This window comes from Aptenodytes patagonicus, chromosome 17, assembly GCF_965638725.1.
Source record: "Aptenodytes patagonicus chromosome 17, bAptPat1.pri.cur, whole genome shotgun sequence".
Taxonomy (NCBI): Eukaryota; Metazoa; Chordata; class Aves; order Sphenisciformes; family Spheniscidae; genus Aptenodytes; species Aptenodytes patagonicus.
The window spans coordinates 5,717,385-5,744,885 of NC_134965.1; the positions used below are offsets into that span (position 1 = coordinate 5,717,385).

The following is a 27,501-nucleotide window of genomic DNA, read 5'->3' on the forward strand; positions in this document are numbered from 1 at the left end:
TTGCGGCATTGCCTTTGGAGACCCGGCTGAGCTGATGTGGCTTGATCGAGGTGTGCTGCTCAGTGGCGGCCCCCAAAAACCCCAGGAGAGCACCAAGGTGCTGGACGCTGTGTTCAGGTCAGAGACTCTGCTTGCACTCTCCCACGTCGCAAGCAAATCCATTAAAGCAGCAGCCATCAGGACGCGTCTGAATTGCTGTTCAGCACTTTCACCCTCCAGTCTTCCAAGGCTGAAGCTGAAGTTGGGGGCCAAAGTGACATGACAGAAACCATCACCCAATACCATCAGATAAAGCAGTTCAGGACAGTTTGGCGAGTCAAGGCAGAGCTGCAGAGAATGTGCTGAAGAAAAGCAACACCTCTTAAGGTCAAGGCTCTCCACTTCAGCCAGAGACAGCCCCGCCGAGGGCTCTCTGCCTTCACGGGTCCGGGACAGCTTCCCTGCCTGCAGATGGGCCTGCCCCTGCCTGCCATCCATCCAGACACGGGCAGCGCCTGACAGTGTGATCCTGTATCTTGCCGTTTTGCTTGTTCATCAGAAAGGAAACTCCACCCCAGACTCAAGGACGACAGGAGGGAAGGAAACACAAGGCTGAACAAGCTTGTTTTCCCCACTCATTTCCCGCCCAGTTCCAAGTGTCCCATAAAATAATGCTGCAAAAGCTGCAGGAAGTTGCTGTCTCCGTCCCAGAGGACAGATGTGCCACCAGCCACAACCTTGGCTTATAGGTCCACGCTGCCCTCAGAACAGCTTGCTACAATGACCACAGCAGGGCTGCAGCAGGCAATGGCAGGGTCAGGCTTAACGTGTGGGAAAAACTACTTTAAAGCCTCCTCTTGTGCTCTTCACCTGCCTAGCTGTCACTTTTCCAAAATGAATTGTGTCAGACAAGGTCTGGAGCAACCTCACCCCTCCCTGGTTATCAGTGAGAGGAGGTGCTGCTCTTCCACAACTCTCGCAAGCAGCGGTTGCACACAGTGCTCCCTGCCAGCCGTCTCCCACGCAGACGGAGAAGGCGGCACGGACCCCACACAAGAAACACGGGCAAAACACCCGTGAGTCAGCTCAAAGCCAAAGCCTCCAGCTTCAGATAGAAGCCCACGTGCTGAGGTCCTGCAGCAGGACAAGGCGGTGACACACACCTGGGGTGGTCAGCAGGCCCCTCTGGAGTGTGACTTCTCTGCAAGGTCACAACAGCTTCTGGAAGAGGTGCACGTGGTGGGTGGAAACAGTCACAAGGACGGTGAGCACAGGAGCTCTCCAAGTCGATCTGTGCCATGTCAGGATCTAATTTCAGACTGATAGTGCCATTTCTCCAGCCAACTTAGCTCTCATCGCAATGCAGCCGTTCTTGTTACAATATCCAGAGGCAACCACATGCACCGATACACACAGCCCTCTCTTGCAGGCATGAGAGGGAAAGTGTCTGACCGATCCAACAACACAAATTCCCAAGGTAAGGCTGAGCAGGCACAGATAGCTGGGTTGCTACCAGCCTTGTGCACACCTGTCTGCACAAGGTACCGCAGCCAGGGACATTTCTTCCTTTTAAACCCCTCCCAGCCAGAAAACGCACTGTCCATCCTCCTGGAACACCAGCGCACGCAGCCTGCCTTAGGGTTTGCTCCGAGCTGTGTGCTACTCTTCCCATTACCCGGGGATTTCACAACAGACCTGGCATCCCAGGCTTGCCTTGAAGCAGAGGGCTCTGCCACCGGAGGAGAGGGTCATGATCTGACCAAAGCAGAAGCGATGAGACCAAACCTGCTCCTTTTCAATTATGACCTGAATTACAACACAAACACTGGACGATGAGCCCTGAAAACTGAAAGCAGCGTAACCCACTAAGGTAGACATACAGGTCTGAGATAACAGACCCACAACCGCTTGCTGCGTTTGATTTAGCTTTTACACACAGGGTAACAGGAGCATCAATCCCCTGCTGAAATGCCTTCGCTTGTCACCAAACATCCTCATCTGAGCAGCCTACAGACAGGTCCTGCCACAGCTTCTTTCTACATCAGGCTGTAACACTTTGAAATGAAGGACTAACGAGTATTTCTTGCCAGAGCAGCACCCGCTAAGTGCCAGGGGGAGAAACCCACTTCGTGCAGGACGCCTTGCTGGTGCAACTGTACATGTTAAATCTTGAACCTACTGCGAGCAGCCAGCCATTGCTTTTCCCCTGCTCGCGGCATGGCCTCAGAGCCAACCACTCAGGACTGGGGGGGGGCCTACAGTGAATTTTCAGCCGGCATTACAAACCCAGAGGATTCACCTTTGTTGTGTGGTTACCTTCTGCAAAGGCCTAATACTGGAAAGCGCAGAGCTGGGCTAAGGCTGAGGCTGGCCTTCTTTCTGGGACAAACTGCACCCACGCAGGGAACAGATCCCAGGAGACTGAAGGGAAAGGTACTGCACAACACCAGCTCCTACAGTCTCTGCTGCAGCGGGTTTCAAACCTCTTTACTGCTCTTACCAATGCTCCAGGAGGAAACAGAAGGAATGAGCTAAAAAGCCCAGCAGAAAACTGATGTTACGTTTGGTATGTGACTGAGACAAGGAACTAAATGCACCCAGATCTCCACCAATGCGGCTCACTCCTGGCCCTAAGCCCTTGGCAGAAGACAGGGTGGAACAAGGACCTCTCCCTCTCCAAATCCAGTCTCCTGCTGCTGCGGTAACCTGGCATCAAAGCCAAGCAAGTTTCACAAGAGCTGCCAAGCAGCTCATGCCCAGGAATTACCTCCCAGCTCCCCAAGACTATTTCTTCTCTTCATAGCTAAGGGTAGATAAGATTTCTGATAGGAAACCTGCTTAAGAGCAAGTCCACCTTTCTCCAGATTTATCTAAATATGACTTTTATCAGAAAACACAGAGAATAGCCAAAGCAATCCTTAAGAGTTTTGAAGTACAGCCAGGGGCTTTTCTGCCTTGCCTTTTCTTGCCTTGCTTGGGAAAGGCAAATTACCGATTTGGGCCACACAGTGGGGTATGGCAGAACTGCAGCCTGGCTCTTCCGCAGGGATTTCTGCACTGTGAGGTGAACAGCTCAGAAGAAACGCAAGGGGAGAGAAATGCACTTTGGGACTAAGTCCCCTCGCCTGGGGACTTCCCAGAATCCAGCTGAACTTCCCGCACAGCCTCCAAGGACCCACCATAAGCACGATGGAAAGCTACACTCACTCCATGCTGCCTGAGAGTTGTTACTTACATTGATTGCATTTTGGGGATATCTGGAACTTCCTCTTTTTTCTTGCGGAAGAAGAACCAGTAAGTAAAAAGCCCGGTGATGAGCGAGATGAGAAACACGTCCGTCATGCTGAAGAGAGAGTCTTGCTGTGCAGCGCTGTCGGGAGGGGACATGTTCAGTTCCATGCCGGCATCCCCCATGACGGTTAGAGGCACTGTAAGCAAGGAAGAACAAATGAACACCAGCAGTCACACAGTGCCACGGAAGACCAGAAGAGCATTAAGGGACATTCAGAGCATGCTTTTCCACTATACATTTACTCCTAGGAGCACAAGGCAGCCCAACAACTCTTTGGAGAGAGGCTTTGCACCATAATACTGCGAGATCCTTTTGCATCCCAAGGTATCTCACTGTCCCACCAAGCTTTTCACTTCCCATTGCATCCATGCTGATCCACCAGCAGTGATTTCTGTTCCCCCTCTGCCAGCACCATCTGAGCAGCCCCACATTCCAGCCAGGGAGCCCAGCCTGGCTCGTACTAACGCCCCAGCAAAACTCAACAGGGACTCATGGCCAGCCTTTACTAAAGCCCTTACTCACCACGGAGCCCATGGGATGTTAGTGGGGGAAGACCCCACTCTTCCAGTCACCCCAGAGATCTAGGGCTTCCTCCCTCCTTTCCACAAGGTGATACGATGCCCCAGACCTACTGCTGTGCTTATAAACCGCAGAGCAGGACTGTGGCGTGGTACTTCTGTGAGCATACCCACATTAGGTTGTTACAACACAAACAATGAATACTTCTGATTTACTATCCACCTCTGCACGCAGATCGGATTTACTATCCACCTCTTTTTGGGCATCTGGCTTCCCAGTCCCCTCCACTATCTTCCCCAGTTTAACGTCCACCTCCTTGAATTACTCCTTTCCACTTGCCAAGGCAGAGTTTAAGTGAGTTGTGACTTCCCCATGGCCATACCCAGGATCCGTGGTAGCACAAGGATGAGCACCCAGCCCTCAAGTCCCCAACTAGCCCTATGGCCCCTGTCCTTCCCCTGGGGAGCCACCCATCGCTCCCTCCCTCCCGCTGCTCTGCCAAAGCTCTGAACTCCTCTGACCCTAGTCCAGATCACAAGATTATCTTCCCAATGCACAAGGACACACTCTGTCCAAGCAAACAGATAATTAACTCAAAACTTGATTTGTAAGGGCAAAGTGACTCTCTTCTTGTACTTGGGCATCCTGCCAACCCAGGAGACCATGGACATTTTAACTTGCACACAGAAAAGCGACTCAGAGCCGTGGGGGTGTCACTGGAGAGAAAGGACATGTCCTGTGGCGGAGCCATGAGGGGAGAGTTAACCTGTTCAGCAAACCTGTGCCTGCCAGAGAAAAGCTCCCAGACAGCTTTCCTGGGGGGCTGAAAGAGAACCAGCAAACTCCAAGTTGTGCCTGGGCCGAGAAATAAAACTGACTGAAGTTTAAGGTTATGCTAATGCATTCAGGAGCTGGGAAGAAAAAGGAAGGTGATGCTTAGGGAGCGCTAATGAGGGAGACCAGGTAAGGTCTTCAGCAAATAAGAACTCCCTGTTGTTATCCCACCAAGGAAAAGTCCAGCTCCGGAGAACTCGAAGTACTCTGCCACAGGCCACCAGCTATAAAAGGCAGCCCTGCGGAGTGCAGGGAGAAGTCCACAGCCACCTGGCAGTGATCATGGGTGGGCTCCTGGGTATTTCTGGAGCCCAACCAGCTCTCAGCCCCACGAGAAGTTTAATTCAGTGGAGAACTTGGCAAGTGACTGTACTACGAAGGGCACTAAAACACCACTGCAAAGCTTCCCATTAGGTTCCCAGGGATAACACTAAGCAGGGGGGTGGAAGAAAAATGTTAGTCATGCGACTGCAGACAAGCAAATTGCCCATTCCTCTCCATCAGGCAGGTCACCCTGTCCTCCCTCCCTTGCAGACAGGCTTTCCATCGCTGGATCTCAGAGCCAAGTAAGAGCTGGGTGTTATTTCTGTACAACTGTAGACTAAACTGTTAAGTTAAAGCCTCCACAACTGGAGCTTAGTTGCCAACAACACACAGCTCCCAGCAGGGTCCCTCTCCTCCTCCGTGTTGGGTTCCAGTAAATCAGTGAGGAGCACGTTCAGCAACTGACACCAAGGGAACACACTGACAGGGGGAAAAACGTTGCTGGTTTATTGCCTTCACAAGTCCTTTCCCATGGCACATAAGGCAATGACAAACATTTGCGCAGGGGAAGCCATGAAAAAAACCCCAAGGCTGATGGAGGCCACGCTAAGCTGGTTTTGGGCAGGAGCTCCCCCCGTTCCCTTCTGAGCACCAAATCCAGCACTCGCAGCAGCCAAGCCCTAGGAAAGCCTCCTTGCACGGAGCACAGCAGCATCCCCTGTAACAAACTGCACATGGAGGAGAGTTTCAAGCTAGACACGTCTTTGGTGAGCGGCAGCCAGCCCAGGGTGGAACGCATACAGGCTGCATACGCCTGGGCCCACAGCAATTCCCCTCCCAGCTCCAGATGTGGATGTTCGCCAGCTGCCCTTACACAGGGCGAGAGAATGAGTTCCTGGGCTAATCAGCAAGGCGAGGGCTACGTCTCCAGCAGCAATTCATTGCCATGCCCACAGCAGCAGAGCTTCTGGCCTCCCAGTGCAGAAGGGACAAGCAGCAGCCACAAGGGGTTTTGCTTTTTCAAGCCTCTGGAGATGGTCTGCTCTCCCAAGCAGCGATGCCTTGGAAATAGGCATCCTCGGGAGGGAAGCTCCTGGGAATGCAGCGTGGACAGACATGGGGGAGGAAGCCATACTATCTCCTGGCCTTCACCACACTGCAGCTCTCCAGCACTTCAAAGGGGAACCCTCCAGCTGCAGCAGCAGCTGGACCACCCGCTCACTCCCCACACCCGGAGGGAAGAGCACCATTTCTGGAGGCTTATGGGTCTGGTGCATGGACAAGAGTCTTGGTTTGGTCTCCTCTTCATTCACAAGTCTCCACAGGGTAAAGGTTATATACTGACCTCTAACCCTGGAAGGAAACACCGTTGTTCTCTAGTGAGAACCAAAGACACAAGAACTGCTTTAATTTTGATGATGGGCTCCATCTGGTCCTGGACATTTAGTTATTTGAGTCTTATGTTCTAGCTACAGGTTTTTCTTTTTGCTCTCCCTTCACCATCCCCACCCTTACAAAAAGGTTTGCTTAGACGTAGCAAAAGAAAGGCAAAGGATGTGGAATTAGACCTCACACTTCTTTTTTTAAAGGGTTGTCATAACTCCGGAACTATTTATCTAACTCACTTCATCTAGCACAGGAAGATTATTCCTCAATTTATCTCAGTCTTACCTAGTTGGCTGTAACAATTATTTTCCAGAAGTTCACAGCAATTAACGTTCAAATACATGTCCTTTTCTAACTTTCAGGAAAAGAAACCTGACTCTTACTTGGAATTTAGCTATCCTAGAAATCCTGCAGTCTCTGGAAGGACCCCGAAAGAATCAGACAGGTTTTTTAGGGTGAGGGGGGACACGACAAGTTTATGATACAGAAGTAAAAGTTCCCCTGACACCAGTTTCAAGGGTAGTTATTTTATCCCTTAATAACCATTTATTATAAATTGTTATTATACCTTCAGTCAAGATAAGACAGACTTCTATTTCCCCTTTTTTCTTTTAAATCATGGCTCCAGTTCCTGGATCCTTGTTTATGCACACAGTATCTGGTGTAAAGCAATCAGTCTCAGCCGAGGTGTGAGGCATCTATGCCACACAGAAGAGTCACAACATTTTGAAAGATTGCAATCAAGCGATGCTATATTTTAGCACAGCTTTTCAGCCTCTGAACGCAGCTTCTAAACCTGGGAATTTGCTTGCTACACAGCAGCTTGCAATCATTCAAATCACCGGGGAACCTCTCTGCACATCTCCATCCTGCCAAACAGATGTACTTCCTTCTCATATTAAAAAAATGTATTCCCAATACTCATGCACGTCTCTGAAGCAAAGGATTGGAAGCACTGTCAGTGCCAGGCATCCTCAAATCCCCCACGATTTCCATGTGGACTAAAGGTGCTATCATGTCACAGGGTTAAAAATATTAAATTATAAATAAAAATAGTATTACAACAAACAAGACAGGACGGGGAGTGCCCTAAAAGCCAAGTGGTCAGCAGCCCGAAGAGACCTATTCTTCCCCCTCTCTTGCACGCTGCCGATGGCAGCATTAGGAGGTGGCACAGCAGATGCCCCCAAAAGCACGCTGGAGCCCTCCACTCCAACTGGCAGGCACAGCATCACGGTCATGAAATGTGGCTGGGAGGTCTCCCTTTCTGCCAAATACGAGGATGTTCCTGCGAGTCACATTGTAGTATCTTCTAGTGACGAAAAAGCCTTGTCTCTGAAGCTAAGTTGGCAATTTGGGCAGCAAGCTGGCTCTTTGAGTTGAAGTACCCTTTTATTTATATAAAGTTTGTGATGAGTTTCAAGTATCTCAGGACAATTTGACTTCCCAGTCCCAGACCGGGACTGCAGCCTGTGACTCTTGCTCTAAAAATGAGTGACCAAGCTCTCTGCTTGACTCTCCTCTGCCCTGTGCCATCATAAGCACGCCGTGACTCGTGGCATCAGCCCTGCTCACATGAGATGGAAAGGAGAAGCAAGACTGCTGACCAAGCACAGCCCCAGGCTGCTCACTGCTCCCACCTCCGATAACTGATCCCCAGGCTCCAGCCGGCCAGCTGATCACAGCCTGTAGCACCAAGAAGCCTCCGAGTTCAGCTCAACACAGCAGAGAGGGCTCCCCACGATCCCCGCACACCCATGCAGCGATAGGCATGAATCCCGCTGTGCCCTACGGACTCTGCCTGCTCTGGCACAGGGCAGCACAGAGGCTGCACCCCCATCTCCCATGCCCCTGAGCTTATTGAAACAGCCAGAGTTTTCCCAGCGGGAATCAAGTAGCATCAGGATCCTTTGGACACCTGCAGATAAACAGGAGCTGTAGCCAGAAGCTGTATTTTGCAATATGTGCATGCTAAAATCTGTGACGACCAAGTCAAAGGAGGAATTGAGTGACATAAACGCACGCAATGCCATTAGTCACCCTCCGCCCAACACTCGCACCGGTGCCAGGCGCTATTCAAAGGGAGCTCAGCAGGGCGCAGGCAGCCAAGCCTTCCCCAGCCCGCAGCAGGGTCCAGGCTTTCTCAGCTAATTGCTAGCAGGCACACCAGGTAGCCGGTTAAGTCAAGTCACGCCTGCAGGAATGAGCTTGCCACACATCTTGCAGCAATACCATCACACCGCCAACGCGAGCCCTGGAGCGCCGAGACCCTCTGTGCTAGCCAGGCCGTTCACATCCAGCGAGGACACTTACCGAAGGACTGCTTTCCAGTTTCCTGTAAACGGGAATCCATGCAAGTCACCACCACCTCTACCAGCAACACATACTCAAAAAGTCACCGGTTCTTTCAGACTGGCTTTCTCCAGTTCAGACTCCCAGTAAGAGCCCCGCACAGCCACGCCAGGGAAGGGGACAAAGGGGCACTGCTGACAGAGCCGACTTGGCAGAGTGCTCTTCTTGCTCTCTGCAGCCACGTGATGATGACCCTCGTGTCACTGACTCAGCACATGCATTGCATTAGTGAACAAAGCGGAAGCACAGCTGTCACAACTTCTAGCATTGGAAGCTCTGTGTGGCTGGGGATGTCAGCATTACCACGAGATTTGCAGGAGCCACCTTCCTGATCGAGAAGGACCAGCTCGAATTCCCGAGGTGCAGGTAGGCGTGCATGACCAGACTCTCTTCCCCACCACGTGTCTGGCCTGCCCCAGGGATCACCCTTTCTCTTGTGCTGACCATTCTTGCACAGGACCACGGCACAACACAGATCAGGAACATGATCAGCCTCGAGAAGCCGCCTTAAAATAACCCCCCCAGTTTTAAACCAGAGATCAGTTATTTCCACTGGCATCATGGCACAGCCCCAAAAGACAGCTTCAGGACAGAGGGGAGACACAGCGTGGAAATGAGCAGCCAAAGCAAACGGAAACTCCTTCCCTCTGTACAGCACTAACCTGCAGCCCGAGCTTTAGAAACAACGGCAAAATAAATAGAAACTAACTTAAAAACCAACTAAAACACCTGAGAGGGAAAAAAGAAAACCACCTGGTGGCCCTCTCACAGGTCTCTAGTCCTACAGCACCTGCAAAGCTTGTCAAGAGCTCACACAGATGGCAGCACCAAAGGAAGCCACTGCGAGCCCCCATCACTCCGCACAGCAGTAGCAGTGGAGGAGAAGGAAAAGACTTGCTTACAAACGTGAAAGCAGTCTTGTGACCAGCAAAGGGTTATATATATATACACATATCTCTCTCTCTCCTTATACAAGACAGGCGGGTTACTGATGTGTGTCAGGAAGAGGAGCCCCATGGACCTGAGCCCACGAGGAAGTGGGAGAGGCAGCAGAAAGAGAGCAGGGCTGTGATGGAGATGGCATTTCTGCCCACAATCCTGTGCCCGGTCTCTTCTGAATCTCACTGCAGTGAAGACTTTCCTGTGTGCTAGTGTGTGGTATCAGGCCAGGAGACCCTTGGGGCAAAACCAGATCTTCTCTCATTCCTCTTCAGATATGAATGCAACCAATTAGAATAAGAAATCCTGTTTACAACAGCCTGTGCCAGTCTCAGCAAGTCTCAAATTAACTCTTTTTCCCTTCCTTCTTAATGAAAGGAGACCTGGCAAGAAAAGTGGTCCTTTCCAAAACAAAAGCAGACCATTGAAGTTGGCGCTCAGATCCAGGTTATTTAACATTGCCTTCAACAGCCCTTGGATTAGCCTTTTCTCTGTAGCTCTGCCGCACAGAGATCGCGTTTCCCCTCAACAAGAGGCTTTTGGTCTGGCCAGATGAGTGGCCGTGCTTGGTCTGGTCTGCACAGGCTCCCTGCTTTGGGTGGGCTCACCCTACAGGCGAGTTCCAGGGCTCCTGGAGGCTGCACTGGGGAAAGAAGGCATGGTGGGAAACCTCACGGCTTCCTCGGCCCATCAGCCTCAGCACGAGCACCCGCATTGGTGCTCGCTGTGAAACAGGGCGGCCACTGCACACGGCGAGCTAAAGTCGTGCTTTCCTCATGACAGCGATAACGAGCGGTGATCCAGGGCTGACTTTCACCAGTGCCTGCGACAACGAGGTTTGGCTTTCACTATGCCTAGCATTTCTGTATCACTTTCTTCCCACGTATTAAAAAAAAAATCCCAGCACATCCCACAACTTCCCATTAACCACCACCAGCTCAATAAAGAAGGGTGGAAAGCAGCAGAGTCTTTCTCACAGAATACTAGGGAAAGTGACTCTCCACGGGGCTCTCAGCACTTCCAGCAACTCGGAAACCGCAATCTAAACAGAGGACTTGGCTGCAGGAACACCTCGAGCAGGGGTAAGAAACACACACACAACTCAAAAGCTGGTTTTTTTTGGTGAAACAGAACAAATTACTCTCGCTGTGCAAGGTCTCTTCTAACCAGACCTTGACACACCGGCTCAGACGTCGGCAGAACTTCTATTTTAGGCACGAGACAGATGCGAAGCGTGCATCAGTCAGTCTGGAGCTTGAAATACTGCATATTTGAGCTTTCACTGTCACAGTTGGATTTTTTTCTGTCCAATAGGTCTTATTCAAGGACAGCAGAGCAGCTGTAAAAGCAAGGAAGAGAACCACAAGAGGAGCGGTTTTACTGAGGCAGAAAGCAACTCTACCCTACAGATATACCAAGGTGGGGCTACGCAGTAAGCCCAGTACACTGAACCAAAGGACTTAAGGCATTATCCAACACAAAAATGAATTCAAACTTGCCAAGCTGCCTTAAAAGAAAGCAACCCAGAATTACTGATTTTGCACACTCCCTTTCACCAGGTAAAAGCCCATCTCTCGACCTTTAAACAAGGATGTGAGGCATCTCACCAGCTTAGGCACCTGAACACCTTCCTTCACGCAGATTAACATGAGCCAGCACAGAAAAACAAGTGTTGAGGATTACAGGATAAACAAAACCTGAGAACAGCAGGTAAACTGAACTGCCCTGGTAACTAATACTGCTCCCCAGCCTCGCTTCCCAGGGAGGGACAAAATCGGTGCATCGTGCTTCAGGCATCGTCTGAAAGTGGAACAGGGGTCTCAACACCACCGATATTTGGGAGTTGGGACACGTCTGCAGGAGTTTTAGACCACCCTTTTGCCAACTACCATGGGCCCTTCTCAGACAAATCAATTGCTCAGAGGGCTATGCTGCAAAATGTCAGGAGCAACCCATTCAGGCATGTATTTTGCATGGTTCAGGTCCCGCTGAAGATGTTTTTTTTAAGATCAAGAGGGGAACGTGGTGTTTTTTCAGCAGCCTCTTCTAACAAGTGTTGTACCCAGTGTTGCCACAGGTGGAAGTTCAGTGAAAACCATCCTCCTCCAAACTGGCCGTTTACTTACCCCCTGCCTGCATTTGTTGAGGGTTCATGTGACAAGCTGTGATTTTGCCTGCAGCCACTACAGGGGGGGGAGCACTACGGATGGGGTTGGTAGCCACAGACTTTGATCTCTTCCACCAGGAACAGTTTGGACAGCAAACCCCTCTAATGCTGTTCTAGTTTGGGAGGTTTCCTTTGAAACTAACAGCTGGAAGAGCATCAGAGGCACATGGTTAAACAGATCCTGCAAAGGTTTAAGAACTGTAAAGACCTCCGATCGATCGGAACAGTATGTTTTGGGGATTTATTTATTTAATGAAAACCAAGCACTGTTTGTATGGAACCGGGACACTTTGTATTTATAAGGTAGCTTTCCTCTGAGGATGTGAGAGCTTTTCAGACATTACAAGCCCGTCTCCTACGTTGCTGTAAGGGAAGGAGGTGTTACCGCACAATCCTTGCATCACGTGGTAACTCAGCAAGAGAGCTGTCCTCCTGGTCCCAGACCCAGGCTTCACATCTGGCTGCCCTATTAGAAGTGCGTGCAGTCACCCTGTGATCCTCCCTGCCTGCTACGGGTAAGGCAACCTGAGCTGTATTTTACTTTTTTGAACACTTGTGAAATACAGACAACTACCCAGCCCAGTCCCCCGCAATCACACACAACCGTGTGCACCAGCAGACCCCAGAACATCAATCCCGTACCCAAAGCGGATATCCCTGTGCCGAAAAGGGACACGAGGCAACAGGACAACAGACAAGTCAGGCAAGGAATAAGTGGGGTCACAGGCTGAAAGGCTGATCCTGAGTTGCAAAAACTGCGGCTCTCCAACCCCACGCTCCCACCCCAGTACGGTCAGCGTAAACAGAAGATACTTGAAACAGGATTTTTCTTTCCCTTCGTAACGCGAGCTGCTCCTCTAAGCTCCAGCAGCTATGCATACAGCCCTGTTGCACAACCAGGGCTTGCACAACCCTTGGAGGCATTTTATCAACTTGCTCCTCCAAAGCTTGGAGTTAGCTAGTGCCGAGAGATGCTAGCAATGACCCGTGAAAGCAAGCCAATAGATGCATTTCACAAGCAACCATGCAGCAAGATCCAGCGTACTTGCCAGCGCCGCAAAGACAGACCTACCAACTCCCTAAGCTGGTTACTAAACCTTCCCAGCAGACTTGCACGTGCACTGCCAGAGCCAGATTTTCCAAGGAGAAAAATCCAACCCTACCTTTAAGTCCGAAGCTCCCCATCTCCTACTCCATACAGCGAGAACAGAAAGGAAAATTAGTCAGTAAGTCTACGATACTCCTTGCAAAGGAATAACTGGAGGCCCAGAAGTGGGTGATAACTAAGCAAGAATACTACAATAATCTGCCACCGTAGGTCAAACTCAGCCACTCTTTGGACTTGGGGCCCTAGAGAAGCCACCAGAGATACAAGCGCTCCTCTTCCACTCTTTCTGAATTCCGTGAGCGATCAGCAGCACACAGTTGACTTGAATGTTTACTTGGGGAGAAGCAGCAAGAGATTATGAGCAGCCTGCGATTATTTGTTCCGATATATGAAATTTCAAACTCTATAAAAAAAGCCATCTTGGCAGAGGTGCACCTGTCACTGCAGGGCTCGTGACTCACTCTCAGTGATAGTGTGTATGAAGTAATCTCACCACTCGGATCAAATGATCACATTGGGAAAGCAACTTATGCAAGTTCTACGAATTGTGTTTTTAGAGGTAGGAGAGCCCACATCAGCAAACAGAACAAAGTTCAGTGTCAGCAGAGGTAACTGCTGGGTGGCTTTCTTTTACACCAGAGGAAAGGGATGGGGAGGAGATGGCAGGAGCGCAGACCTGAGCAGAGAAGACTTTTCCTCAGTCCTTCAGGACTGAGCAAACACGTTATCTTGGCTGCATCGCAACAAAGGAGAGAGTAAAGATCAAATCAGATTTCAATCCGGACACAGTTCCACGTGCCGCTTTTGCTGCGGGTGAACTGGGTAAAGAAACCATCGCTCCCAGCTCCCGGCCAGTCCCCAAACCCGACTGCGCCCACAGATGCTCCACAACCTGCAACGCTCAAAAGAAAGAGGTTACCTTGCACCAACAGCTCTGCAAGCAAGCGCTGATGGGGCCTGTGAGCTCCAGCACGAAGGGCGGCGAGCAGCGGGGAAAGCCTCCCTCAAGACAAGACAAGGAGTTTTGGTCGTACGGCCCCGTCGAGCTCCTCCAGCTGCTTTGGAAGAAACAAAATAAAAGTTGCAGAAGGCACTTACTTGCTCAACCCTGGCTATCCAGAAGGCACCACCCCAGAGATTATTGACTGAACAGGAGGCAACTGCAAAGCAATGACAAAGCAAGAGGTTTTACTCTGTCACAATTAGAGCAGGACTAAGTAACAGAGGGTTAAGCCAGCTGTGTGACACTACATCCTCCTTCCTGCCCACTCTTCACCTTACTCTCCAAGGCTTTTACACTAGATTAAAAGAAGGTGCTCAGTTGTGTCAGGTTTTTTTCCTGTAGTGCCGGTATCCTCCCTGCTTCTTCCCCACTTTATGGGAAAGCGTTTTGCAAATACAGTTCTCACGCACCATCACGTCCACGTGCAACACAGAGGACTCTCCGAATCCAGACACTCTGTGCCGTGCACACCCTGCCTCAGAGCAATCAACCATCACAAGACACATCTGAAGGAAAACCAAGAGCTGTGCTGGGACAACTTCAGCTTCTCCAGGAAGGGCCCAGCTCACCAGCCCTTCCCCGACAAAACACAGATTTCCTCATCTTGCAGCAGATTAATCCACAAGTTTGCTTTGCATGTGCACAACAGCTCATCAGGATTTCTCAGAGAACTACGGAAATACTGAAAGAAAGCACATTCCCTTCTGTCTAGCAAAAGGATGCGTGCATCAGAGCACCCCACTAAGCACAGCTCTGCTGGCTAAGAACAACAACAAAAAAGTTAAATCCCGCGGCTCCTCACTATGGTCCATACAAAGCATAAAGCCCTGTGGAAGGAGGGATGTCCCCACCAATGCTGTTTCACTTTCAGAATTAGAAACAGAGACCTGATCCTTTCTTGTACTTTTCCAGCTTCTCAACTGGATATATGTTTCTGCTTTTTTAAAAAGAGCTATAAAGTACAATCCCATTTCAGTTTTCCAAATTCATTCAGATTAGGCAGAAAACCTCAGCGATCCCTCTTCTCTATATGCATTCCACCAAGCATTACTATTTCTTTTCACGCTCTGAAAGCTAACCCACAGTCTAAACACTGGCAGACCAAAGCACGCTCCAAGCCGCACCAGCTGTGCTTACTCCTGCAAATAAGATGACTTCCTAAGAATCAATTCCACGCTGATGACTAACTCCCAACACTGCGATCCAGGTGTCTTCACCCTCTCCAGCTTCAGTATTCCCACAGAGGGGGTTTTCCATTATTTCCTTCGACAAGCACATTCCCTAAGGGGAGAATTTCACTCTCCAAAGCAATTCCATCAGGAAAAGACAGGGATAAACAGTATTCCAACACAGCAAAAGTTTATAAAGAGAAATAGGCGGAAGGACAGCAAACCAGCCCGGCGTGCAGCAAAGGCGTCAGTTAGGTGCCAGGAATAACTTTCTGCAGAGAAGGGCCAGAAAAAGAAGTTCATTGAAGCCTTTTAACAAGCAACAGCCTGGGATGGGGTAAGTAGAAGCAACCCTTCAGCGCACTGTGGAAGCGAGGCAGGGCGGACATCACCCTGGAGCACCCCTCTCCCAGCCTGCCGGCCCAGGACCTGCCAGGAGGGCTCGGCAGGCAGCAGCCTGCGGGGCAGGCAGGGCCCCAAGCGCTGGCTCCCGCCCTGCCTCACACCCCCTCCTCAGCCCCACGGCGGGGATCCCGGCGCCTGGGTGCTGGCAAGCCCCCTGCCCCACAGCCCCCGGGGAGCCAGGCACAATAGGGGCACCCCCCCACCCCCCAATAACAGAGGGTCCACTCACACCAGCCCCCCCACCCCCAATAACAGAGGGTCCACTCACACCAGCCCCCCCACCCCCAATAACAGAGGGTCCACTCACACCAGCCCCCCCCAATAACAGGGGGACCACTCACACCAGCCCCCCCCACCCAATAACAGGGAGTCCAGCCACACCAGCCCCCCCCAATAACAGGGGGACCACTCACACCAGCCCCCCCCAATAACAGGGGGTCCAGTCACACCAGCCCCCCCCACCCAATAACAGGGGGACCACTCACACCAGCCCCCCCCCAATAACAGGGGGACCACTCACACCAGCCCCCCCACCCAATAACAGGGAGTCCACTCACACCAGCCCCCCCCAATAACAGGGGGACCACTCACACCAGCCCCCCCACCCAATAACAGGGAGTCCAGCCACACCAGCCCCCCCCATCCTTTCAGGGGATGCCGGCCCTTCCCTCTCCACCACAGAGGACCCAGGTGTGCGAGGCCGGCCCCCCTCAGCCACAGGGGACCCCCGGGCCCCCTCAGCCACAGGGGACCCCCGGGCCCCGCCTCCCCTCAGCCACTGGGGACCGACCCAAGGCCCCGGCTCCCCCGGAAGCCGCCCGCCCCACCACGGACGCCCGCGATCCCCGGCCCCAGCGGGGGGGAGCGGCGGCCCCGGCCCCCCGCGGCACCCACCGCCCCGGCCCGGCCTGTCCGACGCTGACGGCGGCGCCCCGCAGCCCCGGCGCGGCCGGCACGTAGGGCGGATCGCACCACTCGGGCATACGCGCGGGGAGGGAGGGGGGACACGCTCCGCCCCCGCCGCCCGCCAATGGGCTGCGAGCGCGCCCGCTGGAGGAGATTTCCCCTCCACCCCCCCCCCCGCGGCGGCGCGGTTGGTACGGCCCCACCGCGCCCGGCGAGGCGGGGGGGTCTTAAAGGGACAGGGAGCACTGGGGAGGGTGCGGGGTCGGGGTTAGGGGCAGGGCGGGGTGCTGGGGTCAAAGGTCAAGGTGGGGGTCAGGGAGCGAGCTCGGGGAGCGGTCAGGGGTGCCAGGGGTCAGAGGTCAGGGTGGGCTGGGGGTGCAGGGGAGGGGGTTAGGATTAGGGTGCGCTGTGGTCAAGGGTGGGGGTCGGGGTGCAGAGGGCTAGGGGTCAGAGGTCACAGTGGGGTGTAAGCAGGGGGTCAGGGGTCAAAGTGGGGGTCAGGGTTGGGTCAAGGTGTGGGGTCAGGGTTGGGGCCAGCATTGGGGTCAAGGTGGGGTCGGGGTTTGGGGTCAGGGCGCGAAGCAGCTTCGGACAGAGGCCCTGTCTGAGCCAGGACCCCCGGCCCCAGGACCCCCGGCCCTGGCCGTGCACGGTGCCTGGGCGCCCGTGGGGGCCGTGCAGAACCCCCCAGCCCCCCCGAGGCCAGTTGCCCGGCGCAGGGCCCGCAGGGGGCCGGGGGACCCCCGGGGTGGAGGCCGGCACCCAGCAGCAGGTCACCGCCGCCCCTCCCTGGGAAACGAGGGGGTGCTCCGCCTGGCCGGCTGACAGCCAGAGCAAGGGAATGCTCCCGATTTAACCGCAAACCAGATGATTCGGGTGCTTTGGGGAGGCCTTTCTCGCAAGGCTCGCGCTGCCGCCACCGGGGAGTTGCACAAGCAGCTCCGGAACCGTCCCCAGCGGTCCCAGCTGGAGAGGTTTCGCAACCCGGACCCCTAGACCCCGGCTCCCGTGGGCACGGAGGGACTTGGTGCTCCCCTCTCTCCTTTTTTTGTGAAGCTGGGTCGCGACTGCTGAGCCCAGCCCGGCCGAAGCCAGGAACACAGCTTGCCCTGACCCCCACCGAGCAGCCCCGCGGCCAGGTCCTGACCCCCGGCATCGTACGTGGGGTCGCCCCGGGGCTGGTTCCCCTCCCGCGGCTGGCCAGGCACTGGCATATCTGAGGTCATGGTCCTGCCGCTATTGCTGTGTTGATGCTCGCTTCAGAATCAATAAAACCCCCAAGGGAAGGTGCAAAGTCTGTGCCAGCTAAGCCGGCAGGCACCCATGGGGCCAGGAGGGGTGCGAGGAGGGGGCACTGACCCACAAAGCACCGGCTCTGGGGCAGCGATGCCCAGGGCTGCAGGGACACCCCCTTTCATGACGGCATCCAAGCAGAGGGCTCGGGGTTGCGGGGCCACCCGGGCACTACTGCCGCCCACAGCAGCTCTGGGATCGACCCCGTGGAAGCTCCCCGGGGTGACTCTGGTCCATGACCGTCCCCCACGGGGTGAACGGCTGCGGGTTAAAGATCGCAGCGGCCGGGATGCGCCTGCACCGGCCCCGAGGGGACTGCAGGACAGAGCTGGTCCATGGTTTGGGGTCATCCCCAGCCCGTCGGGTGCCCGGAGCGGGGACAGGCATTACGGCACAGCCCATCCCGTTCTGTTCCCGGCGGGGAAGGAGCTGGACTCTCATCGCACCCAGCCCAAACCCCCCCCGGGTGGACGAGGAAGCCCAGCCCGGCCAGCCCGCAGGGACCCGTTCGGTTGGTGCTCTGCCTCCACACGCATTTCTCCCACCCGCCCCGGGGCGTGTGCGAGCTCACACCTCTCTGGCTCTCCTCCATCCCCAGCACGGGCTGGGGCTGAACTTTTGGCCACAGAGCCTCCATGGTGCCGGCAAGCAAGCCGGAACCCAGTGGGACAGCCACGGCGGCGGTGTTTGGCGGTGCCCTGGCACAGCTAACCTGGCCCCCGGTGCAGGATTAACTTGCCTGCACGCGTGCGCTTTGCCACAAACAGATGAGCAACAGGAAAGCAAAGAAACGCAGACCGGTTTTTCTTTTGACATCGGTGTCTCCTGCCAGGCCTCCCCGCGCTGCAGGACCCCGCTTGCTCCCAGCCGGGGTGGCGATGTAGGTCCGAGTCGGTTCTGCTTTCCTCACGTGCCCCCGACTCCTGTTCTCTTGCGCCACGGCGGGTGCGGAAGAGCGGAGGGGATGGAGCTGGGCTCTCCCAGAGCATTCCTTCCCGCCGCAGGACCACTGCCCCGAGCACAGGGGAACGGCCGGCTCGGCTCCCGGCACTTGTCCCCGGACTCTTGCCGCTCTGCAGTGACCGCCTGAGGACAGGGGGGGCAACCCAAGGGGCTTTCTGGACTCCCCGCGCACCCTGCCCGCAGGGCAGATGCAATCCTGACATGGAAAGAAGTGGCAGTTTTACGGGGAACGCACCGGAGGCACAAAGTAGCAAACCTTCAGGGCCAGCATGTTCCCCAGGGGCAGCCATCCCAGCCCGAACAGGGGTGGGGGGGGTTATTGACTTTTTCCCCTTCCTCCCTCCCTCCCACCCCCCGCTTTAGGAACTTTAATTCTCTGTCTCCCCTCCAAGGAAATGACCTGGTACTGCAACGCGCGATCAGTAACGTTGCCGTGAGCTTAGTTAGGCAAATGCCAAAAAGCTCAACGATGATTTTTACCTCCCTCTCTTGCAAATTTAATTCTTCCTTTCCGCTTTCAGACACATTTGCAAATGTCTCATCCCGACCCCTTCCCTCTCTCCCAGCGATTTCCCTTCCCTGGGCGAGGAGTCACGAGTTTGCTACCAGCCCTGGGGGCCTGGGACTTGCTTGGACCCCGCTGCTGGAGAAGCAGAAGGTCCTCGGCCCATTTATACGACAGCATTTCAGTGCGAAACGGCTGCCCTCAGGAAAGGCAGGGAACAGACTTCACTAGGAAAAAAAAAAATCATTGCAAACGTCCGTCTGAAGGCCACTGAACACAGGCACAGCAGGCTGCAAGGGACAGGCAGGTGCCGTGGCAGTCGTGCAGCTGGACTCGGAACGGCCCTGGGGACATGGTGGAAGCCGTAGAGATCAGAGAGACCAAGTGATCTGCCAAGGTCACCAGGAAGCTCACGAAAGAGCTGGGAGCAGAAGGAAACGACCCCGAACTGTGGTTTTGTGCCCATCCCGCCACGTCCCATCCCCAGGGCTCACCCGGAAGGCTCTGGCAGTTGCCTCGTCCCGGCATGGAAAAGTTACTGGCTGGTACCTGCTCCCTCGCGCGTGGGCACATCCCCCCACTGCCAGGGGCCCACCTCACCTCCTGGAAGGAGGTTTGCTGCCTGTTCCCCACACCAGGCGGGCTTGGGGCTGTTCTCGCTGCCGGCAGCGACGCTACGGTGACTCTCCTAGGCCAGGGCTTCCTTTACCACTGTAAAACCCTGAAACTACTCACTGGAAACACGCCATCCCTTTGACGGCTCTGCAGGGAGAGCGAATCTCTTACCAGATCAACTGGTAAGAGTCGGAAAGGAAAAATAACCGGTTTCCAGCCCCACGAGCGTTTTCCGATGTGCAGTACTGCTCGTCCCCAGTGCGCGTCCTTCGCCACCAGCCTGCCCCGCAGCTAGCACCCATCAGACGCCCGCAGCCTGCCCCGCAGCCCCCATCGCACCCGGCCCACCACCCGGAGCGGCACGCTCCAGCCCCCCACTTGAAAGCAAACCCGCAGATGTAGTAGTTTGTCTTTCAGATTGCGTTTCAAGCTTACAAATTGGAGGTACGCAACATTTGCAATTGCTCCCAGTCCTCATCACCCTTCTGCACGTTTCTGGAAAAAACAGTGATAAAATTCCGAGGTTTACAGGCAAGGATCTCGCAAGGAGGAAAATCAAGGCACTGATGAGAGTGGAGCATCAACATTTCGGTGTTACCTCCAGCATTTCTTTCCTGGTTCCAGACAAGCACCTTATCCTGTTCTTGCTCCACACTAATCATGTAACAAAGCAATTGCTGTCAGCAGGAAAAACAGGACCATGAAGTCAAGTCCATTTGTGATCCCATGGAGGGGTGAAACAATCAGGGATGAGACGGAGCTGGCCACCAACTCCAGGCTGGTTCCCAAATTGCTGCATCCTCCTGCAGAAAGCCCCTGCCCAGGGGTGCCCACCTTTGCGAGCAGAGCTTCTTACTAACGTGCATCTGAGGTCTAAGTCCCCAGCATTCGCTTTGGCCTTCCCCCAAAGCAAGGCCCTGCGAGGCCACACGTAACTGCGGCAGTCATCCCAGAAGGGCTGCCGGAGAAGCGAGCGGCTGTAGGGCAACACGGGGCTCCTTCAGACACGGAAGAGGGGGAAAAAAAAGAAAGAGGCACGTACGTGCTTTGGAGCATGCAGCTGCCAATGCTGCCCATGACCCCGGCTCACTGATAGCATGGAAGAGCCCCGAGGCTACCGCGGTTTCTGGGGGACAGGTTAGGCACTGCAAGAACATCTCCAAGAGCAGGAATGGCACTTCGTGCTTCATGTAGCACCTTTTTTTTTTTTTTTTTTTGGAGCACCACAAAACTCTAAGCGAAGAGTCAAGGGCAATAGTTGAGATCCTGGCTGATTTACAGACACAGAGACAGCAGATTCCTCCCGGGCATGGCACAGTAAAGCAGCTACACAGCTGGAAATAAAGCTCAAGTCCCACCAACTCAACCAAACTCCTTTGTTACTGCCACAGGCACCAAACGCTGCATCCTGCTCTGAATCCCTTGCTGAAAACTCCCCTCTCCCACACGCCTTTCCACCAGCCCTGAAGAAAACAGAGAGAGATTGTGGCAATGTTGGTGGGTGAGACATCTAAAGCTGAGCAGTGTGAACACCCCCAATGGAATAGCTACACTCCAGTTAGTTCTTCTAACCCACTGTTAAGGTCCCTCCCAGCTCCTTGGGTTTATATACGTTTGCTCCACAAGTGGCCAAAATCCCTTATTAAAGGGCCTTCCACTCCTTTGCACGCATCTGAGGTTGCCGTATCAACAAGCGCTGGCAACACAGGCTGAGCTAGTGCAGTGCTATCAGATAAGGAAGGCAACGTGTCGATGCATGCACAGGCTGCAGCTAAGAAGGACCTTCAGCGTTTTAGAGCTGTGTTTTGGGGGGCAGAAAAGGGTGTTCTGTATTCTGTCCTCTTGCCCCAGCCCTGGTTTAACAAGCCCCCTTCAAGGCACACTCTTAGCGGAGAAGTGACTTCTAGAACAGACATCTGTCCTCCTCCACTCAAATATTATAAACTAAGGCTTTCATGATTTCAGCTTCTTTTGGGTCCTAGCTACGTCACACCTGTAAACAAGCTCAGAGGCTAAGAGCCTCAGTGCAGATGGGACACGTCCTTATTGCTGCAGCCCGGTTAAAGCCCAGATTAGTCCAGTGTTTTGACAATTAGGTTCCTAGCTTGAGTTGGGGAGCTGATGCACTGTAACTCTAGTGCCAGCGTGGAAAAAGGCAGCTGCTAAATACAGCAATGAAAAAAAGACTCCGAAAGGATGAGAAGCGCACAGAGGTGATACAGTCCCCATCCCCCAGCGATATCAAAAAGTAAAAAAAAAAAAAAAAAAAAAAAAAAAATTTATAAAGGAACTATAATTAAAATAGCCTGTGCCAGGGAGCAGGGGAATGGGCTACAGTGGAGCTACCAACCCATTGCACTAGTCACCCCAGATCCAGCAAAGATGCCAGCAACACGCTGCCGCATGAGCATCACACAATGGTCCTGCCACGGTATGAGAGTCCTGCTGCTTTCTGGAGGATCAGTACACCTGGACTCTCGAAAATTCAGCAGAAACAGGAGCCGCTGTGGCTGCTGGATACCCTGATGCTTGCTGAACCCCAGCCAGGGGGCCCACGCCTGCGGGTGTCCGTGGATCAGTTGGGCACACGCGCTGCGGGGGAGAGAACTTGCCCAGCTGGCAGCACTGTCCAGGCGAGGCTCCAGCGTGGGCCTGCACGTAAGACTCTCTGAAGGCACCTCTGGCTTGCTGGGGGGAAGAAGGGAGGCTGTGTCCTGCAGCATGGCCATGCTGAGATCCCTCGAGTCCCAGAGCATGGCCGCATCCCGGCGCACAGCTGTGTTGAAACCCCTGACTCTGAGCGTCAGGTTGCTGCATCTGGAAAGCGGGAAGAGCCGGAGGCGAAGAGCAGTAGTAGATTTGGGTGGGGTAGGCGCCTGGTGCAGGCTTAACCCTGGGCAGGAAGAAAACAGAAGGTTACACTGTGTTCAGAACTGGCAGTGCCTAATTAGCACTGCAAGTGCCCCGGGGGTAGATTTCCTCCTGACCAATGCTCAGAAAGGTCACTGCAATCCATCAAAGAGATTCACTACAAGAGAAGCTCTTGTTATAAGCAGCAGTTGAATGAAAATAGGTTTACTGGCCTCCCAGGACAGATGTGCCCACTCCCAACCCACACCAATTCCACACCCCCCAAACGAGTGCGGTTCTTGGCCCCGAGTCTCTCTGCAGGGAATACGCAAGCCAAACTGCGACGTGCTTTAAGACCTCCGTACGCATCCTCCCTGCCTTCCGCTGAATGACACATCTGCTAAGTTATTAATCAGGAGAAGTCACAGCTGCCAAGTGTTATTTATCAAGAAGCCATAAAGGCCTTTGGTGTGAGTAAGAGCCCAGGGTATAGAGCAAAAAGGGAAGGAGGAGAGAGTTACAAATAAAATTAATCATTCAGAAGCAAGGTCTAGAAACAGCCCTTGCCAACAGAAGGCATGACTCATCCCGCCGAAACGTATCAAGAGAGAGGCAATCTGCTTAGAAGCCAAAGCCTCTGGGACTTCAGGAGTACTGCTCAGCCCACGCACAACACTAAGATGAGTGCTGAGAATCAAGACAATATTCACGAAGACCGTGACCGCCAGATTCCCAGCAAGAATAAGCGACTGGCTCACGCTGGGGGTTTCGGGCCTGCATTTATTTATTTTTTTTTAATGTGGGTTTGTTTTTGGTTTTTGTTTGATTTTTGTTTTGTTTTATTTGTGGACACAAATGTGATATCAAAGCCTGGACCTCCTAGAAATGTCTCCTGTCTGGTGGCAAGTTGATGCCTGAAGTCTTACGAAAATTTAAAAAAAAAAAAAAAAAATCAAAACCCAAACCATCAAGAGCTTTTACTTGGGAATAAGAATCAAAATAATAAAAATTAAGCCCCAGAAGCACATATAGAACTTGTGTCTAAGACACGGAGACATGCAAATTTAGCTGCAGAAAAGGAAACATCCTAGAAACACCTTCCCACGCCCTGCTTGATAGTCAAATGTTTATGTAAATACCTCTGAGCCAGAACAGTCTATTTATGTCATCTCACCTAAAGAAAGCAGGTTTAGACACAGAGCCGAGACGCTGTGCACAACAGTTATTAGCAGATGCATCAGACTGATGCAGACACAGGCTCAGCACGCAGCAAGACAGGCCCTCCTCCCAAAAGCAACACTTGCACAGAAGGAAGAGAGTAAAAACACAAATGCTGCTGGATCTGCCTGGCCTCCCCTGCAAGCACTGGCACGTTTGAGTGCCCTAATCGATCTGGGGTACATTCCTGCTGCAGGCAAGGGTTTCTTTTATGGTTTCCCCATGGGTGAGGGCAGATGCAAACACTTGGGAATGCCTCCCCTTCAAAGAATGCTTTACAGTGAGCTGATGGCTTAAACAATACATAGAACTTAACCCTGAGCAGAAAGCCATCCTTCCTCTGTGAAACTGAAATGACATCTTAGAACAGGGAAAAATTTGACCTAGATTTCCAAGCTTTTTAGAATACAAGTGAGTTCTCGTGGCTTGTAATATACACGAATTTAAAACCATTCCTGAACATCAGCCACAGGCCCCAAGGTTTCTTTTCAGTAAAGCAATCTTGCCTTGACACTGAAAACATGCATTGAAAGGTCTACATCGAACTTCGTAAGTGACATCTTGAAGTTATAATGCTCTGCTCCTACAGAGATTTGGACACGACTCCCTTCACAGCATTCCTGGGAGGCAAGGTGGGGCAAAGAAAGATAAAGATCACGCCCCAGGGAGCAATACAGCCAGGAACAAATGCCAGAAGTCCTGATGTTAGGGCAGAACTGCACGATTTAGCCTTCATGTTAGCTGAGCTGCAATACCTTCGCATCTGTACACACTGCCCTTGCAGCAAATGAGAGGTCTTTCACCCCAATTTAGCTTTCACTGAAAGACCTGGTTGAGTTAATGTGTGATAGCGTATTAGTTACAGTAATGTCACCAGTGCAACATCAGTGGGTCAGTATGTTCCCCTTAACACCCAGGATATGAACACGACAAGCACAATACAGCTTTTAAAGGCGATTTAATGCCTCCATTTATGCCTCCAAATTCCCCTATATCATAAGATCTTTTGCAGGAACTCCTGTACTTACTTGCTGCTTTCGAAGGCTCTTCTCTCCGCTAAGGACCCTGGGATATATTTCAGCCCTGGTATCCTCCTTAGCAGGCTGAAAGGGAACACCCGGTCCAGCTTAGAGCCCACCGACTCCGGAAAATCCAAGCAGAAACAGTAGCCGAGACCATCTGAAGACAGCAGCATGTTAAGGAGGACTGCAGACGAAACACGCTCATTTCTAACACAGCCACACGCAATCCCCCTCAGGCCACAAACCACTTTCCCTGGAGAATTCTCCCAGTTCTACCCAGCGCCATCTTCACAGACCATCGCCCTTCTCAGCTCCATGTTCTCTGCGTGCACTAAAGCCGCAGGGGAAGTGGAAGCACGAGGTGAAAAACAAATGCAGATGTGGGTGTGATGAGGACTGGCAAAGCCAGTGAGAGTCTGTCCTGGTTTCAGCTGGGATACAGTTACTTTCCTTCCCAGTAGCTGGTACAGTGCTGTGTTTTGGATTTAGGATGAGAACAATGTTGATAACACACCGATGTTTTAGTTGTTGCTGAGCAGTGCTTACACTAGCCAAGGACTTTTCAGCTCCCCGTGCTCTACCGACTGAGCAGGCTGGAGGTGCACAAGAAGCTGGGAGGGGGCACAGCCAGGACAGCTGACCCCAACTGGCCAAAGGGACATTCCATACCATGGGACGTCACGCTCAGCACATAAACTGGGGGAAAGCTGCCCGGGGGGGGGCCGCTGCTCGGGGACTGGCTGGGCATCGGTCAACATTGTTCTCATACTAAATCCAAAACACAGCACTGTACCAGCTACCAGGAAGAAAATTAACTCTATCCCAATGCAGAGCAAGAGCCCAGGAGACACCATAAAGCCAGTGCATCTCCACGAGAACTGCAGCACGACCTCCCCCGCGTGAACCAGGGATCCCACTCTGGTTTAGGGCTTCGCACTTGGAAAGGATACAGGCTTCCCCAGCTAGGAGCCCAGACAGGTTACTCAAGAGAGAAGAGCCGGGGATAAACCATGCTATGCAGAGCATAAACCATGGCACCAGCACCACTGGAACTCTAACGCCAAAAAACAGCGTCCTCTTCATCCGCGAGCGGGTGGTGGACACACCCAACGTAGCAAAAGCTACTGGCATGAATCCTTTGGCATCCTCCACCTCTGACACCCTCGAGACAACGGTCTCGAGTAAGAGGTACAGGAGGGCGGAGAGGACGGCAAACGCCATGGTGAGGAAGCAGTGCTTCACAGTGCCAACGTTCTTCTCAAAGCTGCCGGCAAAATACCAGATGATAACGGCACCGCAGGTCAAGGATATCAGGTCTTCATAGACAAAGATGTAGGTAACCAACCTGTGAACTGAGCACACCAGCACGTCAGAAAGGCAGGGGCAGCAACGAATCTGTTTTAAACCACTACAGTGACATGCTTGAGCAGAGGGAGAGTGAGCCTACAGGATCAATTAATAGCTTTCATTTCTATCCTGGTGTAGAAGGGAAGGAACTTGAGGCCTTTAAAACCAGGCGTAAATAACCAAATCGAGTTAAAACAAGTGCTATCTTGGGTATCGCAGACATATGGGCTGACTCTTGCTGCTTCCTGGGAAGCTGCCTGGAAAAAAGCAACAGAATCTGTAGTAAATTTCAGTCTCATTAAAAGAGAAGGCAAGAGACATAAAAATGACTGTTACCGTAACTATGATCTTGCTCAAAAGATAAACACTTCTTAAGCTGCTAGAAGGCTGATTTTTCTCACAAAAAATGCCCGGAGGTTAACAGACCTCAGAAGTGCCCCCAGGCCCTCCGGTTAGCCGTTCTCCCGGGCCCTCAGTGAGGACTGAGGCAAAGAGTTCTCCGCCTCCCTCCCATCAACCTCAGACCTACAGCAAGAAACACAGCAGTTGAGAGCATAAGCCGGTGCAACCTGACTGCCCCCCTGGAGACACGTGAGGAGGTGGCTGAATTCACCCATCAGCTCAGAGCACTGCACTGCTAAAAGAAATCGCTGCACGCTGGCGAGCAGAAACATGGTAATTGAGGGCGTGATAACAATCGTTCTGTGGATACCACAGGGACCGAGGAAAACAAATCCCCCAAGCTCCAAGCAGCATACCCCCCCCACTCTGCAGTGTCAAGGGCCGGAGACGGGGGCCGAGGGGGGAGCAGCCTGATATAGGGGGGCCGAGATGGATGCCCCGCAGGCTCGGTGCAGGCCAGGGGACGTGCCTAAAGGGGAGGGGGGGAAGGGGCACAGTGCGGGTCGTGGGGAAGGCCCAGAGAGGCGGGCCACGGCGGGAGCAGCAGGCTCGGCGAGGGACCCGAGGAAGTGCCCAGAAGTGGGGGCTGAGGAGGGGGGGACCAAGGGGTTCAGGGCAGGACACGGGGAAGGCCCGGAGAGGAGGGAAGCAAAGGCTCGGGGCGGGGGGGGGGGGGGGGGGGGGACGACGGGACACCTGGGGAAGGCCTGTAACGGGGGACCGGCTGGGGGGCAACGGGCCGGGGAGGCGGAGGGGCCAAGGAGGCAGCGGCTGCTCCACCCCCGGCGGCCCCCGCTCACCTTCCCCCGCGCGCAGGGCGGCGGGCCGCAGCGAGGCGGCGGAGCGGGCGGCGGGCGCTCCCCGCAGCAGCCCGGGCGCGGAGGCGCCGAGCGACAGCAGCAGCGTGAGGGCGGCGGCGGCCGGCGGGCGCCCCCACCCCGCCGCCATGCTGCCCGCGCGCCG

The 27,501-nt window shown here is 53.5% G+C and overlaps 2 protein-coding genes across 6 annotated transcripts in view; both read right to left on the minus strand.

Moving 5' to 3' along the window:
• POR (cytochrome p450 oxidoreductase) overlaps window positions 1-16,374 on the minus strand; it is a 31,936-nt gene extending 15,562 nt beyond the window's left edge. Inside the window, exons 1-3 of one of the 5 annotated variants that reach the window (XM_076354222.1) lie at window positions 16,312-16,374; window positions 13,760-13,895; window positions 3,215-3,407 (exon numbers count right to left, since the gene is read on the minus strand). In XM_076354222.1, the coding sequence (XP_076210337.1) occupies window positions 3,215-3,393 (179 nt within the window). In that variant the 5' untranslated portion in view covers window positions 3,394-3,407; window positions 13,760-13,895; window positions 16,312-16,374. Of the gene's footprint in view, window positions 1-3,214; window positions 3,408-8,587; window positions 8,750-13,759; window positions 13,899-14,980; window positions 15,220-16,311 lie in introns of those variants that run through there. The other 4 variants (XM_076354224.1, XM_076354223.1, XM_076354225.1 and 1 more) reach the window with 4 other exon arrangements.
• A 3,722-nt stretch (window positions 16,375-20,096) lies between these two features.
• Window positions 20,097-27,501, minus strand: RHBDD2 (rhomboid domain containing 2). Its single transcript, XM_076354582.1, has 4 exons — window positions 27,339-27,501; window positions 25,740-26,141; window positions 24,796-24,946; window positions 20,097-22,592 (listed from the first exon to the last, which is right to left on the minus strand). Exons 1-4 carry the CDS (start codon window positions 27,484-27,486, stop codon window positions 22,160-22,162), a joined length of 1,134 nt encoding a protein of 377 aa, XP_076210697.1. The 5' UTR covers window positions 27,487-27,501; the 3' UTR covers window positions 20,097-22,159.